Source organism: Egretta garzetta, unplaced genomic scaffold (genome assembly GCF_000687185.1).
Source record: "Egretta garzetta isolate BGI_Z169 unplaced genomic scaffold, ASM68718v1 scaffold77, whole genome shotgun sequence".
Classification (NCBI taxonomy): Eukaryota; Metazoa; Chordata; class Aves; order Pelecaniformes; family Ardeidae; genus Egretta; species Egretta garzetta.
Window position 1 is genome coordinate 593,254 of NW_009260130.1, and position 20,378 is coordinate 613,631.

General features: G+C 44.1%; 1 protein-coding gene across 1 annotated transcript in view; it reads left to right on the forward strand.

The window, feature by feature from the left end:
* Positions 1–3,339: 3,339 nt before the first annotated feature.
* Positions 3,340–20,378, forward strand: part of FRAS1 (Fraser extracellular matrix complex subunit 1) — a 131,614-nt gene continuing 114,575 nt past the window's right edge. The window contains 1 exon segment of the mRNA XM_035896955.1: positions 3,340–3,462. Within this exon segment, the coding sequence (XP_035752848.1) occupies positions 3,340–3,462 (123 nt within the window).

A 20,378-nucleotide genomic window follows, 5' to 3' on the forward strand; every position in this document is an offset into this window, starting at 1 on the left:
AAGCTCTGCTTTTCTGCCCGTTTCCCTAAGAGGTATGGTTCCCTGCTGCCTCCTTCCTTTGAATTTGTGCAATTTGCCGTTACATTGGAGCGATGGACGAAGTACGAGTATTGTGTGTGACAGGCTGCTCCTCCTAGGACTTCCATCTTGCATAAATCACTTTTCTTATGCCTCTCTATAAAATTTAAATGACATCTGGAAGGAAGGGACTTGCCAGGCCCATCCATCTGAAATATTAAAGTTGTTTTACATTACATTGGCATTGCTCAAATCAAAATCTCAGCTCTTGGGATGGAACATGTGACCAGCTAAAAATTAAGGCATGGCTTACATGGGAGACATTTTGGAGAGAAAAGGTAATATTAGTTTTTACCCTAAGCGTGTTTGAGCTTTAGATTTTCTTCTAGTGTTACATTGGCTGCCGTGACTCTTCATCGAAAGCGACGACTGCTTGCAGTCCTTGGGGTTTGGGTTGGCAAAAATGACAGCCTTGGGGGTCTGCCTTATATTTTGGCATGTTAAGAAAAAGTTTCTGCCTGCCAGCTTCGGCAGATAGCGCGGTAGGAGTGGTTACCTTCCGGCTGCTTGCGTTTTTTTCTTGCGCTATTAGAATGAATAACTGGCTGCACCAAACTTGCGGAATGATTTCAATCTGGGAACTGAGGGATTTACCACTGCCTTATTTTTAGGTGTTAACGAAGTTGCATGCAGCGCTGTCCAAAATAATTTTCCTTTGAACAGTTAGGTTTTGGAACCAAACGTGTTCATGAGATGAGAGGGTTCGCTGGACTACTTCATTATGCTTTTCCTCAGAGGGATTTCAAATCAGCACTGAAATGTCATCTCTTTCAGAGTGTTTTTATATTCTGGGTTTAAAACTTAAAAGATTCAGAGACTTTGTAATCTGAAATTTTTGAAAACGTTTGAATAATGAGATGACACCAAGATGGCAAAATTTGGATTTTTCCTTTTTGTCACAATGTGACTTTCCGCAGCGGGTAAAGTTTTGAAAAGTTAGAGAAAGTAGCAGAGCCAACCCACAAAATAAAACGAGTGCAGGGGCAAGTGGGAAAGGGTTGATGAAGTAAAATGGCCTGAATATTAATCATTTAACACGTGGTGGCAATAAGAAATGGAAAAATAGCAGGGAGAAGAAAGTAGAAATGACAGGAAAAAAGGACGCTATAGGAAGATGGGGGAAATGCTTCCCTCCCCCATATTCAAAGCATTTGAAACAGCTTCTGACATTATTGATTTTTCTGAAGATAATTTGCCTTTTTCCAAACCAGCACCTTGCCAGGCATCTGAATTTCAGTTTGGGTCCCTGAGTGCGCGTCGCAGGGCTTATCGGGGTCGCAGTGGAAGGCTGGATTAACATTCTTAACAGGCTCTCATTTTTGGGTAGTCTGTGTGATCTTTTCTTATCCCCTCCTGTGTGGTGGGAACCATGTGCTGATGATTCCTGGCAGGTGACGTTAGCTGGAGGAGATTATCGGAAGCGCCAGTCCCTTTTCTTTACCCTGGCCATGGCTTGGAGAGCCAGCAGGGAGCCTTGGGTCCTGTCTGCTGTCCTTCTGCTCCAGGTTTTCTGTCTTTTTGTTCTTGGAGCCAGATTATGTTCGCTTTAGCATGGCAACATGAGTTAAACCCCATCCTTTCCTGGCATCCTGGGTGACGTATTTTTATTATGCTTGCAGACAGGACGCGTAAATGCAGCTGTAGTAATGTGTGAATGACTCTGCTACAAAAGTTATACCCAGGAAGCTAATCCTCTTCCTGGAGAGGAGACTCTCTTATTTTACAAAACTCGATGTTTTCACAGTGCAAGTTGTGGGGTGGGAAGGGGTGGGGTGGAAGCGATAAGACTTGTGTCTGTAGCTCATGGGCACTTTAATCTTGGTATACTGTGTCTGTAGACGTGGGAGTGGTACCCAGATTAATCATATAGGTAAGGGCAGTAAAAAAATGTGGGTGTTGGCTTGCTTTCAAGCCAAGGACGCTCTGAGCTAGGCTCTGAAATTCTGTATCTCTCTGTTCCCCTTCAGGGGATGGGAAAGCTGTGCAGATTAATAATGGGTTAAGAAGCAATTTTTTATCCCTCAGTAGATCCCTGTTTCCAAGCGCAGTGTGGCTTGGCTGTCTGAATGTCTCAGCCCAGTGGGGGTTGGTATGGGATGGGGAATTTGGAATTTCCCTTGAGCAGTCTGCTTTTGCAGGGAGAGCTCTGGCTTTCTCGAGGCTTTCATCAAGCATCTTTCATCGACCGAAAGAAGTAGTGTTGCATGCAGGCATCTTCCCTCAGCTACACACCACGCTTTGCAGGCTTCAAAAAGAGTGATGCCCCTTTGAAGGCGGGGGGGGGGGGGGCTGAAGAATTTTCAGCATGCTGCGTTGAGAAGAGTCGTGGGTTTGCTTTCGGTAACCTCTGTGTTTTTAGGAGTCTCTTCTCGATCTGAAGCTACCTGGTGCATATTTTCAAGGGGAGGGTGCTAGATGGCTGCGTTCGGGCCTCACAGGTGCAATTCCCACTTGGTCTAGCTGCTATTTTAACATGTTTGTCCTGGAAGGTGATAATGCAACCGCTTCCCACTCGCCTGTCACTGCACTACCTCTGGTTAACGTTTCAGTGCTTGTGCAAGGACGGTCGTATAGTCCTACGTGTAGGAGACAATCGTAAAATGAGCCTGGTGAGTCAGTGTTGCCAGATATATATGTTATAGCCTTTTGTAACACTAATACCAAACTGCGCTGTGTCATCGCAGCCGATTCTAAACTTGGATCCTGTGGAGGCACAGAAACTTTATGTAAATCCAACTCTAGGATATTACGTAGCGATCTTTGGGGTTTTTGGCTAGACAGAGGAGATCGTTTGAACTCTTTGGCAAAGGAATGATGAAAGGGACACTGCCCTGCACAAAAATCTTCTTGTTTAGGCTGTTGCCCGGTAATTGGTGAGGGCTGTGTTTACGATAGCTTCTTTCAGGCTTTCTCAGCTTGCAGAATAAACCCATAAGCCTCTACCTCAGGTCCCAGAACTTGAAAGTAAGATTAATAGCAGGTCTTAAACACCTATCAGGTAGATTTAAAGTGCAATATTTACTGTAGTATAGAAGAGAGCACTGAAATACTTAATATTCCCAAGCCACTGAAAAACAGGCTGTCTCGCCTTGACCGTACGTTATGGCAGTTTTTTTCCAGAGCCTTAAACAGCATTTCTCGTGGCGCTGAGGAAGCACTAGGCACAAGTTCAAGGCCGTGATTTGGGATGTGCTTTCCACTGTTACTTGATTTACTCTGGGCATCTCACGAGAAGCGAAGTTTCTTGGGTTCAGACGAAAAATGGCCATCTGGAGAATGCGACCTGGAGATGAGAACGGCCCACTGTCTATGAGGACACCTAATACCACTGTAGCTGTCTCCTTCTTCAGCTGGACGGTGGGGTGGGCTGGCTCTGATGCTGAGGTAAAATGGGAGGCATCTGATTTGTGTTGGTGCAGTCCAAGAGCTGTGCTGCATCCGGGCAGCACTGAACCAGGGAGTCGGGGTTGTTTCCCTGAAGGCAGGAACGGAATAAGCCTGGCTGTGAGCTTCATTCCAGTGACCCACATTATACTTCCCCTTTTTTTTTTTTTTGGTAAGATAAAACTAACTAAAATTGCAGGGACGAATGTAGCCTGTGGAGGTCAAGTCAAATGACCAATGCAGGTTTTTGGAAAATCCATCATGCTGTTGCGCGTAGACCTCTTGAAAGTATTGCAGTGCAGAGGAGTGGAAGAGCAGTGCTGGAGAGGATTTTTTCCCCTTCTTGCTTGTCCCTGGTGTTGGCAGTAAAATAGAGTTATTTCTCTTGAGCTAACCCTATCGTCATTAATATAGCGTGGATTCCTCCCTGGAGTTGTATCATCTGTTCCTTTCACAGTACCGCGTACTTGAACAACACTGCGTTTGCACATGCCCCGCATCGCCTCTGCAGCCTGTCACCTGTCTTAATTACAGTCCATGGCAGATGCTTCCAGGTGTCTCATGATAGTGGAGATGGTTGATTATAAGTTTCTTTCCTTCTCAAGTTCCTTGCATTCTCAACTGTAATTTGTTATGCTGTCTTTACAGTGCACCTTATGTTTTGGTTTAACATCATTCAGTCTACACAGGCTTGTGAATCTGCAGTGTCTTTGAGTTCAAATCAATATTTATTGGTGTGTTGAGGATTTATTTCTCCCCTTCCAGATTATCAGGTGGCTACAGGTAAATATCCTACAGAAGAGAAAGTGAATTCAGTAGTCTTCCATCTCCCAGTTCAGCTTTCGTTATTATGGTGGGAAAAAAAGGGGAAGGAAAAATATAATAGAATATTTTTCTAAATCCCCTACCCTTTTTTATTGTCCGGTTGTGCTTTATTTACATGCTGATTTGAAAAGCATGGGAAATAACATGTAGACAGACACGTGGAAGTATTGGAAACACCAAGGCCTTAGCAGTAGGAGCTCCCACCACCAAGGTCTCCGGGAGAGGTGGTTGCACTGAAACAAGGCTTGTGATTCAAGTTGCTGTCAGGTCTTGTAGTTCTGGGAATGTTCCTTTGTGCTTTGTACAATGTTCTTAGAAATAGGTCTTGTGCAGCAAAGGATTAACCTACCTTTCCTTTGGAGGTGATCTTGCAGAGAATCACAGAATCATTTAGGTTGGAAAAGCCCTTTAAGATCATCAAGCCCAACCGTTCCTCTAACCCTGCCATCCCATCACTAAACCCTGTCCCTAAGCACGGTTTTTAAATACCCATGGGGATGGGGACTCAACCACTGCCCTGGGCAGCCCCTTCCAGTGCTTGACAATTCTTCCTTATAACCGAGTGCATCCATGCAGTCAGACAGGTCACATTCATACCTTTTGAGAGATTCCTATAGCTCTAGGAGAGCTGATTACATCAGCTGCATTTATGGCACAGTGCGAATTGGGCAAGACAACGCTGTGGAGATGGGAGCATGAAAGAACTTCTCAAGACTTACAGCTGCGTGACTGGGGAACCTCTGCTCCCTCCGACTGGCCAGGACAACAATTAAACCCAGAGCGTTTGTCAAGGTACACTTCATTCAGAGAATACTTAAGAGCCCCCCGAAAGCAATGTGTACTCTGATAATGAAGGAACAGTGCTGCCTTCACCCTGCCTGTATCACTCAGCACTGGATGGGAGTCATTGCCGTAAGGAAGTCTTGGAAGCTAACCATGTTGCTGGGATTCCAGGAAGGGGTCGGATATTTTATGCGGCTCAGGAGCTACCGCAGCTAGTGCTGATCAGACTTCTCAGGGGCTGTGAAATCTCGTACCTGTGAGTTTAATGCCATCTTGGGCTACTAGGCATCTACGTGGGCCTTTGCGAGAGGCACGTGTCCACTTGCTGCAGGGTTGCTGGTGCTTACCTTTGGACCATCTGGTGCTGTTCGCTCTCTCAGAGTTGGGCTGACCTCTGGTTTGGTTTGGTTCTCTGCATTTCATTTGCAGCTGATGGTGTTGGACGACTAAGCCTTCCTAAAAACGTCCTGTTTTCCAGACCACCTTGCGCCCATCAGCCAGCTCTGACTCTTGAAAGCATTCACCCACCATAACCTTTTCTCAGCAGATTGTTGTCTTTCGCAGTGTGGATGTTTACCTGCAGGATGGTCTCTTTCTCCACACCAAGAGGAGGATGAGTGTGATAGCTGTTCTGCTTTGTGACCCTCTCGCAGCCTATGGTTGGCTGTGGAAGAGGTGCACGGTAGATTTAGTGTCCTGCTCTCCATCTTCATTGCAGCTCCGGACTGTGCTCCTCCCTGCGAGCAGGTGGATAGGTGAGAGAAGAATGGGAAATGTGCTCTCCATGCTGCGATTTTCATTCCTAACCCATTCGGGAGGGAGGACTGCTCCCTAAAGAGGGTTTCTTGTGTCACATTGCTTGAATCTCTTCATTCTTCAGGGGAGCTGTGAGTCATTTAGGGTATAGACAGATGTCAAGCATGGGATTCTTCTGAGACTTTGTTAAAGTAAATGCAGAGGAAGGCAAACTAAAAACCTTATCAGGATCCTGCAGGAACCTGGAGTTAAAAGCATTGTGGAGGTGTTTCCTAAGCCCTGTAAAAACTACCTGAGCAAAATCTTGAAAAATGGGAGTTCCTTCTTCGAGGGGAAAAAATTAATTAAAAATACCTGGAATCTGTAACGGTTAATCTGTTTCATGTCTTCTTTAAGAAGAGGAAAAAAAAAAAGAAAAAATGGAAGAGAAGAAAATTGCAAAGAAGAGTTATACCATATCACAGTGTCATTATTAAATTTGTAATGAGGCAGCAATTATTTCTAGCCAAGCGTGAAGTAGCATGACAAGAATTAGCTCGTACCATGTCAGTGAGCAATCTTCAGCCTGGCAAATACCTATGGCAGCACTGAGAGTGATGTGATGTGATGAAAGCTCTCTGTTAGCCTCTTGTCTCTGAATGTGTGGACATTGATGCCTGAGGCTTTATATACCCAAGAGATGTGCTTTCAAAAACACATTAGCAAGCATTCATTTAAGCTTATTAAGGAAACAGAATTAAAATGGTTAACAAAAGCAAATTCTCAGGTGTTGTTTTCAGTAATATTCCTCCCATTCTTGCTTGCCTGAGGATGGAGGGGAGATGCATTTTCTTCTTCAGCCTGAACTTGAGGGGTGCATATGTTTTGCCTCTGCTGAATATTTCATAGAGCAGCTTTTGTAGATTAAGACAGCACTACAGTGAAGGAATAAAGTGCTTTGATATAAAACTGTCCCTTTTTTAAACCATGAGCATTGGAGAGATTTAAGGACCACCCGGTCTGTTTTCAAGAGTCTAAATAAGTGCTTATGCATGTGCTCTTTCTTACCCTTACTGCTCCAGTCACCATTATGGGCTTGCTATATAAATTGTTCCTGAGCTTTTACCACAGATTTATTCTGAGCAAGATGTTAAGTACTGAGAAGGGGGTGAGAGAGAAAAATTCATGTGCATGAGCTGTAGAGGTTAGGGTAATCTTTGTCCCTTAGCTTGCTTCTATTCTGGCCAGTCAAGTTGTGTAAAATTGGTTTTTCTACAGAGAAAAACTGTAGTAAAGGGAGCAAATTGGAAATGCGCAAAGTACGGATTGTATTTATTTTCGGAGCAACTCCTGACGTTTCCCTGGCATTATATTGGAAGAGCAGTTCATAGAAGCATGGCATTACACGTTCTTATGCATCGAAAAACTAAATATACTTCAGATAGGATTATAGGGCTTTAATTTTAAATAAATATTTTTTTTGCCATGACCTTTTATGCACCGCTTGTGAATAATGAAAGCAAAATGAACTGTTCCAGCACGAGCCCCAAGAAGTCTGCAATTTATTTCCTGTCGAATGCTGCCACTTATCAGTGGATAATATGATTTATTTCTGGCTGACGGCCAATCATGCTAATTAACACAACAGTACTTCTCCTGCTGAGACCGACCGTGCCCTGTTTTTTGCTTTTCTCTTATCTGTCTCAGGAGAGGGAGTTTAAATGCCTGGCGCAACTGTTTCTTATCCCTACCTCCCCGAAAAGCAATGGCTCATGATTCATCTGACCACCCTTTCCAGCCCTGTAGTTATTTCTTGCCTCCTCTGCACCTGCTGGCAAAGATGGCTCCGCCATAGGTGTTCTTCAGCAGTTTTTTGCCTTGGCTCCCTCAACCTGCTCACTCCTCTTGAACCTTTGTTGCGTTTTCTGGTGCTAACTGCCTGGTGCCAACCTGCAGTTGAGGGTGTAGACCAGATCTGGCCAATTTTGTCAGTGTTTTCAGTACTGTGAGTCAGTCTCGCTTGATTTATTTTAGGGGAAATACTTATGGATGGCGATTTTGGCATTGCATAGCTTACAGGTTTGTTGTTAAAAAAAGGGATACTCAGCATTGGATGTGGATGGCTTCATAACCTTCATAATGAACAACACTGGGCTTGCCATCAGTAGCCTGTTGGACTGGAGTGCGGCGGTGCTGAGTGCCCAGCTGAGGTATGGAAAAGTGGTTCTTGTCCTCTTGAGAAATCGTCATTTCAGGGTGAAACCACAGCGAAGTGGATGTATTTCCCTGCATTACAACAAGGTTCCCATGTTTCTTTCTATGAATCCCCATCGCAACTGGTGACCGGTTTCTTACAGCAGCAATTGTCCTTGGTTCTCCAAGGATGTATTTATCCCCATCCCTCTTTTTCCGCCTTCACTGTTTCCCATTTCCAGCTGTTTCACATTGACTTCTGACCCTGTTGTGTACTGTTGTAGAGCGATGCCGTTGTGCGTTCTGCTGCTGGTTATGCCCTCTGTCAAAACGAGGTATTTTGTTTTGGTTAATGTTAGCTTGAATGAGAAGTTTCGTTGTGGATGCTTGGCAGTGGCTTTTCTTGGGGCGGGTGATATCTTGCTCATTAGTCAGGCTGTCACTGAAAAAGGCAGCGTACCAGGGGGCGTTCACCCTCCTAGCTCCAGCTAGCTGTGCGTGCAAGCCCGTGCTCTCGTTACTTAATGGTGTGATAAAGAAAGAAAAGTTCATAAAAACTGAATAATCAATGAAGAGGAGGGAAAGAATCTAGAGAGAATAAAAAAATGCATTAAATAGTTCCCTATGCAGGGCCTGGTCTCATCTCATTACGATTCAGTAGCAAAAACTCCTTTAACGGAGATGTGCGTGCAGGCAATGAAGACAACAAAACAGACAGGGTAACCTTATACCCATGGAATTCCTTCGTTCGTAGAGCAAGAGATAATTAGTTGTAATTCTCCTCAGCTTGTTTTGCGTGGGGTACGCTTTGTTGTCACTGTAAAAAAATCATCATTTTTAGAGCACGTGCGACCCAGTGAATAGTAAGGACCATGTTGCTTAACTCAACTGCTTTTGCTCTCCAGCTTCTCATGCTGTCACTCTTCATCTGTCCTGATAATCAATCGCCGTCCCAGTGCGTGTCTTGGAAACAGATTCAAGTACAATTACAGGTGCATGTAATTTTATTTTTTTTTAGGTAGTGAGTGTGCTAGAGGAGATTATTGCTTTCATTGTGGTGTACGCAGATGGAGGGATGAGCACAGGAAAGTCTTTCTTCATGCCCTCCCTGCTTGCCCAGCAGTAATCTTGCTGGAAGTTACAATCTGAAATTGCAGTGGGAGGTTTTGGTTTTTGAAAATATTTGTCACTACCTGGGGGGAATGGGAGGATTTGTTGGGGTTTTTTTAAGTCAGCCAGGAAAGAAAGCCAGTTCTGGCATATTTCAAGGTGAAATGGTTGTGTGTAATGTTTTTCTGCACACAGTCCAGGCAGTCAAATGTGCTGATAACGCAGGTAGCAACTGGACAGAAGTAATCCCCAAGTCAAGCAGTAATAAGAAAAAATGTACTGCTGGAAGAGTTGCTGGGTTGCAGGCATGATACCAACCTGTCACAAGGTGGTACCCCCATCCACCCTGATATTTCCTTCCAGCACCTATTCCCTTTCCTTCTAATCACTTAACAGAGGAACTTCTTTCATTGTAGGATGCTTAGACGGATCATTTGGGGAAACTGTATTTCTCCATTTGCCAGGGCCTTGAGATCCGTTCTGCTGCTATACCTGCTGCTGCAGCCTTCTACTGCTCCTACCCTTCAATGCAAATATTGGCCTTGAACCCCCTGTTTGAGTGAAATTCCCCCTTTCCTGCCAGGCTCGCTGATTGTGTTCAAGCGTCTGTGCCAATTGCTCCTGCAAAACAAACTTTTTCCACCCGTCCTTAAGGAGCTGGGCAGTCGTATTTAATAGATTGATGTGTGTCTTCCTTACACACGCTATCCATTGCTATTGTGACTTCAGCTATGACCACATTTTGGTTTATCAAACGTGAGTTCCTCAAGACAGTCCCTCCCTCCGTGGGGCAGACGGGAAGGAAAGCCTCTCCGTCTAACCCGATTAACACATGGGGAGGAGGAATGCTGAACACTGCTCTACAGAAATTTTGTTATAGAATACAGAGGAAATGAGGTAAAAGACAGATGGTATGAAGCATTTAAAAGCCAGTGTCTCTTATTACATCTTACCCATCAAAACCGGTCACAAGAGGCCTCTTTCCTTAAAAGAAGCACACAAATACATATATCATCTTTGCCCTTTTCAGGGTATTTTAAGCCTAATTTTGTTTTCAAGCTTGTAGTTTCTATGTGCCAAAGTCAATTAATTTAATCATTTGTAACAGAAGGCACCATGGAGCCTGTGTATTTGAGTGAAATACTAAGCTGTTACCTACCTTTTGCTGCCATTAATTTCAATTTGGTAATAAAATTACCACCCTGTTAAATCTTGACAGCTACCAGTGAACCAGAGGCTCTTGAAACAGTACTGGAGGACATAAAGAGAGCCCGCAAAATCCCTTTTTTTACAGGCCTTTCCTAATCATTTTTGTTCAGTAATGAAGTCTTTGTTCGCAAAGATTAATGACTCTGCAGGGCTTTTGCAGGGATCCCCTTCCCCCTTTGAAGGAAAGAGAGAACCAGTTTATTAATCTACTGCGCAGGGAGCTGAGATTGAAGATAAGGACATAAAGGGTGGTATTTTCTGGGAGCTCTAGGGAGGTTACTGTGCTTGGATCCACAGTAACAATAGCAGGATTCCAGGTGCGTAATTCCTTGCTTTGCACTTTGAAAGGACACCTCCTAAATATTCAGCTTGGAACTGGAGATACCTATATATTCGGGAAAGTGGCTTGCAAAATTGCTCTAGAGCGTATTGTTGCCCTCAAGTAGAAATAGAGTTATGTTTAACCTGGTACAGTACTTTCCGAGGGCCTGGTGCAAATGACTTTTACTGAAGGATATTTTCTTTTTTTTGCTGAATCAGCTGGCTGAGCTGCAGTGATTTTCATGCCCTGATGTTTTTTTGTTAGAAATGGGATAAAAGGCTTAGCTTGTCTTGTTCATTCTGCCCTGGCTAGATACAGTTAACGTTGAAGCATTTGGCCCAACATAGCCTGCATTTCAGCAGCACGACAGGATGAATTTGAAATTATGCATCCTGCTGGCAATATTACTTCATCATTTGACATATCTGTGTTGGGACTACAGAGGATATTCCCTCCTCCTTTTGAAACCATAAAAAAAAAAAAGCTCAAAAGGCCAGCAGTGTTTCCTAGAGGATATAGTCAGGCTGTGCTCTGCAGGGAATCCCTTGTAATATATGCGCTGGATTAAGTCGGTTTAATGGCCAATTTCAAATCTGTGATTATTTTTTTTCAGGCTGTGGTTCCGTGCACGCTAGTTGACAGCGGTTGCCTGCAGTTCTGCAGCCTTCAGTGTTTGCTGTTGACTGCTGAAGTCCTGGCAGCTTTCACAAGTTCAGTTCTCAAACGAGCAGCATCATTTTGAGGAGGTAGAACATAACTTCCTCGGTGCTCTCGGACAGGTAAAGCTGCGCTTTGCCTTAGGTGCACCTGCATGCTTTGCCTGTACGTACATGGGAGCATCGCACATGGTGACTCCGGCTGCTCCAGAGATAGCCATTATATGGTAATAAATGTTGTAATTAAAGCCGTGATAAAGTTTAGGTTAAATTAATCCCTTACCTCCCTTCTTTTCAACAGCTGTTCAATCTAACACTCTGGGTTTGATATGCATTCAGAAGGCATTTTGGGGAAAGTTGTTTGAAATTTGCCAGTTACAGAATCACAGAATCACAGAATCGTAAGGGTTGGAAGGGACCTCAGGAGATCATCTAGTCCAACCCCCAAGTTAGGAACTGTTAGGCAAGTTAGGAACTGTTTGAGTAAAAAGGGGAAAAAAAAACAGCAGGAGGACCCCAAATGTTTTTCTGGATGGTAAGGAGAATTGCTCGTGTGTGCAGTTCATTAAACTTAACACGCAATTTGGCATGGAAAAAATTTGCAGCAAAAGAAAATAGAAAGAAAAAAACCCTTTCTCATTTAATGATCATAGAATCATAGAATTGTTTAGGTTGGAAAAGACCTTTAAGATCATCAAGACGATAATTTAAGATCATCTCCCCTGTGTGCCCTTTCCAAGCTCATTGCCGCGAAGGCACATGCCCGAGGGGTTTGTCCATGGCCCGATGGCATCAGCAGGGTCAGGCATGGATCGGCAGCGCTGTGCCATTTCTTGGCTGGCTCAGTTGAGCCACCATGGCCTTGGCTCCTTTTCAGGCCTTAACATGAGAGCACATGATACCTTATGCTGGAGAAGGGTGTATGAAAGGCTGGTCCCAATGCCAGGAAATTTGCAGTCCAGACAGACACAGGATGGGAAGGACAGTGCAAGCACGGAGAAGAGAAACATCATGCCTGAGATCTCAGTAGTCGTCTACAGAAACAGGAATTGAGTGTAGGTCTTCTAGGTTTTTATCTTTCTTCTCTTTTTTTGTTCCCCTCCTACCCTAAGCTGCCAACCAGGGAAAATACCTGTTCTCTGCAAGGATCCAGCATGTGTTATCATGCCGTTTATTTGCCTGACCCCTGTTTTTGTCCCTTTTTCATAACAGCATGGTGCAGGCTTTAGTTCTCCACAAGGGAGATGCTTTTTTTTCGCTCTGCGCATAATAAAGCGCTAAAACCTTGCTGTAAGATGTCGATGCTTAAAGTTTACATGAGTTCAAGGGGAGACAGGACAAATTCACAGAGGAGAAAGCCATGAGAATTATTAAATGCAAAAACATGACTTCTGGCTTGGGAAGTCACTGAACTGTAAACTGCATAGTGGGTGTTTTTGGAAGAAGTATCATTTTCTGTATTTGTATTCCCAGCTGTGTGATTTTGGCTGTTGTCAAAAGCAAGCTCCTGGGTGAGATGGATCTTTGCTCTCACTGCGTGCACTGGTGTTAAAAATGCAACCCCTTCCCTTCTAGTAATTGTTCTTACTATTAATTGTTCACCACATCCTTTTATAGATGGACCCAACATGCAAACGAAGTTTGCAAAGAAGCTGCAAACTGGTTTGGGCAAGGTTTTCCTGCTCCTGCCGCCTTGTTGATGCTTATGAAAATGTTTTTGAAACGAGTCAAGTTGAGGAAAAATGGAGCCGTGCAAAAATGACTCGCCATAAGCGTTCACGCCTTTCCTTCCTTAACCCCTGTAATGCCGTTTTAAGAGCAGGCTGTGTTGTCCATGCTTAGGTGGGCAGAGCCTCTGGGTGCTTTTCTCCAACGGTGCCGTATGGTTTTGGGTGTGGCTTTTCTTACCTGAGGCTTCATGGTATCGAAGTGTGAGACAACTGTGTATTGCCAGATCCCGCTATTTTCTGGGAGGTTGCTTGTGTTTGGTTAGATAAGAGGTGCCTTATTACTAAAGTCCTGAAAAGAAGAAAATAAATCGTGATTTCAGTTCAAAAGAGAAGGAAACCAAGTTCCTGCTTGTGTTGACTGTGGGTAAAAGCTTAAAAATGGAACCAACTTTGTACCCTCCAGGCCTCAGGAGAAAGCCAATTTTCCAGTCTGGGGGACGTTGTTACAATTGTGGGGTTTAATCTTTTTTTTTTTTTTTTTCCCCCTGTCAACTGATTATGTGCAAGGAAGTATAGTCTTTAGGCTCTCCCTGGCTGGGGTAGTATTTTCAAGTTGTGTACGTTCCCAGATGCTAAAACCGAACGCAGCACTGAGAGAGAAACTCAAAACTTTTTATCCTCCTTTCTCCTCCACTTCTTCTGCTGCTGATTTTATAACTGGGTTAAAAGTTCCAGGTTTTTATAACACGACCATAAACATAATTTAAAATCACTGCTTCCACAGAAGGGATGAAATACAAAATACAATAGCTGGAAAAGTTAAGTCCTTGGATGTTGCTTAGGTTTTGGACGTAAGTGCGGGAGGGGGGAACGTGTGTGTGAGCGCGAGAGAGAGCAAGTGCTGGTGTGATCTTCTGAGTACCCGTTATTTATTGGTGCTAGCATCGAGCACATATATAACATGCTGTCTGACATTTTCAAGCTTGTGTCACGTATCTGCATATATAAATGCAAAAGGAATGTAAACCAGAATTGGAGCAGAAAACTCATAAATTAAATGATGCAACATTGGAACAGCTCTCTTGAAATCCAGTTTGTTTGGGAAAAATGCATTTGAAATTTTGACAACCAATAGGAAGGCTTAAGCATATTGTAATTTTTAAAAGTCATATGCATTAATGAGGAGAAGCAAGCAGGATGTATTTACAACCATTTTTTAAAAGCCAATCTATTGAGCTTTTCAATAAATATATGGAATGAGTGCAGTGCTAAATCCATTTCTGGCAACGGTAGCGGGGACCAAGGAACTAATTATTAATTTCAGTGTATTTGAGCAGTTTATCCTTTTTCCTTTAAGGCTGATAGTTAAGAAGCATGGGGGAAAAAACCCTCTTCTTTCATTTGTAAAAACTGGGCAGAGATCTGCTAGGTCTAAAAACTTAGGGTGCTACAACTGTGTTACCTTTAATTATTGCTTTTAAATGCAAAATATTGTCCTAAAATTATTTTCCGTACATACTCATCTCAGAGGAAGTTACTTAACTTAAAAGGATTACTTTGCACTGCTGTTAATTCTTCGTTATAGAAGTGCTGATACGAATCGATTAGAAAGGGGGAGGAATGCATAAGAATCAGAATAAAATGCGTCAAACCGCAGTCCCTTAAGTGATGATAGGTAGCAGCGTTTCGTCCAGTCAGGGCAAAACCCCAAGTGCAGTGTTTAGAATAAAGAATATGTTTGACTTGAGATGAATCTCCTTTTAAGAGTGACCAGCCCAAAGGCATTAACCTTTACAGAGAGGCACTGCTGCAGAAAAACAACTGACCTGTTGGTCTAAATAAAGATTTCCGTACACGGATTTGAATCATGAGGAGCACCAATGATTTTAAAACATGGGTTTAATTCATCGACCCTGTTTGCTCTCTGCATTCAATTCATTTGAGCCCTTTCCTAGGGACTGCTTTTGTGTCTGTATGAAAGATAGGATAAAGTTTTCAGTAGCACCTAAGTAATTTCAGAATATCTTAGCATATCATCGTCTTCCCATCCCTGAAACAGCATAGGACTACTGGCAAATTTTATTTGTAGCCGCTTGATTCTTACAAGGCTGCTACCACTGGTGAAAGGCTTAACGGTTAGAAAATGTAGAAAAGCTTCAGACTAATGAACCATGAAAACAGTACCTTGTTTTAATTTGTGTGATTTTTTAATTCCCTAGCTGGAAGGAGGGGAAAAATAGCTCCCGCTTCCTGAAACAGTGTGTTCATGTTAATGTGCTGTTAATCAAGCTGTACGCTCTGCCTTAACTGCTCGGTTTGCTCCTAGAAGTGTAGGGCTAAAACTGTTTCCACTGCCATGAGCTGAATTTCCATTTGGTTTCAGAGACCCAGCCGTTCCTGTGTTGTTCTGCTTGTGGGCATGCTGGAATAAGCCCATTAAAAGCCTGTTTTCAAGGGGGGGTTTTTTATATGCAAGCGCATATCAGATTTGAAAACATACTCAGCGGCGGCAACAGCTCCCCATTGCAAAAGATAAAACATAAAGTCTAAACCCAAATGGACACTAGGAATCCTTTATGCGTCTCTGAATCACTTTCATCTCTTCATCGCTCCATTAATGGATATCCCCACAGACCACGTAGCGCGCTCTCAACTTCCCTTAAGCTGGGGTTTATTCTGCCAATTGCCCGGTATTGTCAACTAATTGGAGTGGAAATGATAAATGAAAGCGGTGTTATCGAGCTGCCAAGTCTCCTCGCTTGGCAGCTGGTGGGCGATGCTGGTAATTGTTACCGAAAATGTAATTGCTCTGGGCTCTGCCTGGTATTCCTCCTCCGGGACATCCGATACCTGCCTTTCCTCCGTTGTCTCCGGCGGAGGACGACTTGTGAAGTCAATCCAAGCCGTGCTCGTGCCCCGGCGTGCGTGGGCTAAAGCGAGAGTGCCACTCTCACCTGCATCTATCTGCGGCTTGGGGACAGAGCAGCCCCATTGCCCCAAGTTAATTGCATGAGTTTTACTGGTTTCTCATAAAAGCAGGAAAGGTAATTATGACAGAATCATAGAATCACTTTGGTTGGAAAAGACCTTGAAGATCATCGAGTCCAATCTTTAACCTAACCCTGCCATCCCACCATGTGGGACTACATATATACAGGGACTATACCATGTGTCTAGGCACCTAATTAGTAGGGTACATGGTAAGAAGTAACAACCACCTTGTTCTCGGCGCGACAGTAAAGATTTCAAGCTTGATTCCTAGCTAATAGTAAGGTTTCAGCTGTAGACTGCTGGTTTTGCCCTGCGTAGTAATTGCAGCGCTACCACCAACCAGACGACTGGCTTTACAGGTCTGGCGTGCTGCAGAGGACAGTCCCAGCATCCAGTGACGTTTTGTGGGTTGACTGAATATTTTCACGCAGCCGTAAGAAATGAAAAGGGGGCTGGGGGGGAGGACACAAACCAACTGTTGTATGCTGCTTATTTCCACCGTCACCACACCAGAATAGAGCACAAATTGTTATCTAATGGGATGATATCCCATGTTAAGCGGCATCTGATCAAATTACTGAAGCTTTTTAATAGCAGACTGCCATTATTTTTGATTTGTTGGGCGTTTTTTTTTGCTGAGGTAGAGGAGGAACAGGTGCAGCCATCTGAAGTGATGATAGCCAGCTGAAAAAGCCACGGTCAAAGAGATTTAGATTTTTCTGTGCTCCGGCAACAGCAAACCATGAATGCTCACAGCTGCTCTGGGCTCCCACTTCTGCACTGTGCCTGCTCTTCGTCTCTTTAGCTTATTCTTTGCTTCAACCCTCCTTTGCTTTTACTGCCAGTTGCGTTCTTGCCTCCTTCTCCTCTTAGCCTTTTCTTAATGGGCAGCTCTTTTGCTCTCTCTCCTGCCTTTTTTCTAAATCCTCATCAGCATTCTCCAAACCCAGTACGTGCTTGTGCTGCTGTCCTCTGTCTTGGGTTTTATTTTATTGAGTCTTGTGTCTGGGTGCCTGCGATCTCTGAAGGTTTGTGAGCATATCTTGCTTTTTTGGCCCCTGTTCCCCAAACCAACCAAGTAATGTAGATATCTCTTCTTGCAGTGTGGCGTTTTTAAAATTCAGTTGAGTTAGGTGTCATTTCTTCTTTTGATGTAGGGAAATCCAAAGAATTAATAAATTATAATGGCACTACTTGGCAATTAAGGAGTGCTTTCCATCTTCAAAGTGCTCTGTGCACAGTATTTCATTATTTATACTGTTAATTATATTAGTACTCGTAAGGAAAAAACCCCTTAAATTGTCATTGATAAAAATACACTCTTAACAGGATAAGAATTCAGCGCTTAAAATGTAGCGGATAATTTGTCCTCTGAGATACAGTGCCTTGGAGAAGGTGTAAGGCGGATTTACAGCAGCTCTTTAAGCGTCTACTGAAAATCTTGCTTTATGTTTTAAACGGTAATATCTGGGAGCTTTAAAGTGTCTTTGTAAGTGCTGGATGGATACGAAGCCTTACAAAGTGCCGGACAGGTAGGCGGGATCCTCATTTTGCAGCTGGGCAAGAAGTATCTCAGATCCTATCAGCAGAGCGATTTAGGAGCCTTTCTTACAGTACCGGGGCTTCTGTGTCACTTCTGAAGATGTTACCCTAACTTGGGTGGACCAAGATCTCACAGGTAGCCAAGGGCAAAACCGGGAAGAACATTCTTAAGCTGTTGGCCTGTGTTTGGTTGCCTTAGCAATAGTCATGTTTGAAATGAAAAAGCCAAAAAGAATCATGAAAATACCAGCAGTCTGCGTTCTCCAGGTCGTAAGAGCTCTACATACACACCAATAAATCTTCTTACGCTTTTCTGTATTAGCAGCTGTTAGCTACACGCTTCCATGTAAACAGGGAACACATTAAAATTAGTTTGAAATGCAGTCCTGAAATAGTCAGCACCCAGGAATACCACCAAAAGTAATTGTTGCAGTAACCTTGCCGTTCTTTTATGGATTTCCACCATGTGTATTAAGTACATGAGCTGCTTGTCTTTCCCATCTCGAAAGAATTAAATGGCCTTGCACTTCAAATGGCTGATAGCCAGGGCGTTGCATTTTGCTCCATTTACTGTGACTGCACCGTTCAGATGTTTGGTAGCATTACAGTGAATAAACCCCCCACTTTTCTGTAGAAAAATCAGTCAATGTAGTTGTTGTCAGACTTTTCAAATTTGAGGTTAGGTCTGTTGCTCCATAGCCAGGAATCTTAAGCTCAATGTTGAACAGTCAAAAGAGCTGAATACCAAGACCCGTGACCTGCATGGAAGACTCTCCTATCCGAAAAATCAGGATGTAATTTCCTGACTATTAACTAGATTTTGAATTCTTAAAGCCTCTGCAGAGATGTGCTGGTTTTGATCTGATATCTGGTGATTGGAAATCACTGACGCGTGCAAATGCTTCCAGGCGTCTACCGGGTGGATTTAGAAAAAGCTGATTTGAGCCCACAGAGGAGCCAGCCTGCTTAGACTATAATAGAAAGTAGGCAGGGCAGGAGACCAAAGAGAGGGTTTTCTTATCAGAAACTCGAACATTTAAGTCTCAGAATGTGAGTAAGAGTGGCGGCTCTACGCTGACCGCTTGCCATGTCCCTCGGCCATTACTCCACCATGGAAATATTTCTTTTTCTTTTGTTTTTAATAAAGGGGAGATGCCACGCGGTGAAGGTTTAGGAGAGCCAAGTGATGAGGCACTAAATCTGCTCTCTCCCTTTCCGTTCCCTGTGCCCAGTGCTTACCCCCGTGGCCTGAGACAGCAGCCTCACCCTGCAGCGAGCTGCCAGTTTGAAAACGCAGATGGCTTTTCAGCGTTGACATCGTTCTCGCTCAGATTTTCTCTGTTGCCACCCACTGTTTTTGGATTCTCCTTCCAGCTGGAAACAAACAATCAAAGAACTAAATCAATAGGTATATCAAATGGTTTTGTCAAACAGATTAAACGTTGCTTTTTGCCAATGGAAAGATGTTAGGAGTTCTGGGCATTATCATGGTTCTAGGAGTCTTAGGGTGGATCTGAGTATGATAAAGCTTTGTTAGAGAGAGCAGAATGAGTTAACTGCGTGTGTGTGTGTTAGCTAAAGCTTGGCACATATGTAACTTACCCTGAATTTATTCTGCAACTGTATTGTAAATCTGCTGGCAGAGGTGAAGTCAAGATTTCTGTTCTACAGCCACAGCCGTGTGTATGAGAGAGGAGAACCAGCTGTGTTACCAGAGCAGAAACCACATCTCTCTCTCTCTGCCTTATTGGTACGTTGCCCCAAGGAGCTGTACATAACTTAGTGCCATCTCTTGCTGTTACTAAGGTTAGTGTTGCCACCACATCAACAGAGAGTGTCCCTAAATTTCTGATGCTGCCAGAGTGTTTATTGCCTGTACGTGTACTTTGCCACGAGAGAGGAGCAGAGTTTGGTATGAACGAAATGCTTTTGTAAAGCTGTGAAGAGGCACATGGATTTGTTAGCAGTATTTCTGGTTATCCCACTGATTGCAGGTTTGCACTCTTGATGCAGGGTCACGGAGTAAGCCATTTTGTTTTGACAAAGAGCACAGCTTCAGAGGGGAGGCAACCAACCTTTTCTACTTGACAGTCAGCCCTGGATGCACGATGGGTCAAAGAAGAGAGAACCTCTACCAGTGCCCTCTTTCAGTCATGCAGGCATGGTGGAACCTTGTCAGACACCTATGAATTGCTTGCACAGACTGGTTTGTAGTATACCACATAAAGTTTTGAGAAGAGCGCAGCACCCAGCAGCTTCTGCGTAAGCGCCTGAGCAAGTGGCCAGATTTTTCAAGATTTTTTTGCTCTCGTTAAGCAGTCGAATCATAGAATCATAGAATTGTTTAGGTTCGAAAAGACCTTTAGAATCACCAAGTCCAACCATTAACCTAGCACTGCGAAGTCCAGCACTAAACCCTGTCCCTAAGCACCTCGTCTGCCTGGCTTTTAAATACCTCCGGGGATGGGGACTCAACCACTTCCCTGGGCAGCCCTTTCCAGTGCTTGACAACCTTTGGGGGGAAGGAATTTTTCCTGATATCCAATCTAAACCTCCCCTGGAACAACTTGAGGCCGTTTCCTCTTGTCCTATTGCTTGTTACTTGGGAAAAGATACTGAGACCCACCTGGCTACACCCTCCTTTCAGGCAGTTGTAGGGAGCAATAAGGGCTCCCCTGAGCCCCCTTTTCTCCAGGCTGAGCAGCTCCATGTCCCTTGGCTGCTCCCCATCAGCCTTGTGCTCCAGACCCCTCCCCAGCTCCGCTGCCCTTCTCTGGACACTCTCCAGTCCCCCCAGGTCCTTCGGGGAGGGAGGGGCCCAACCCTGACCCCAGCATTCGAGGGGCGGCCCCCCCAGTGCCCAGCACAGGGGCCCGGGCC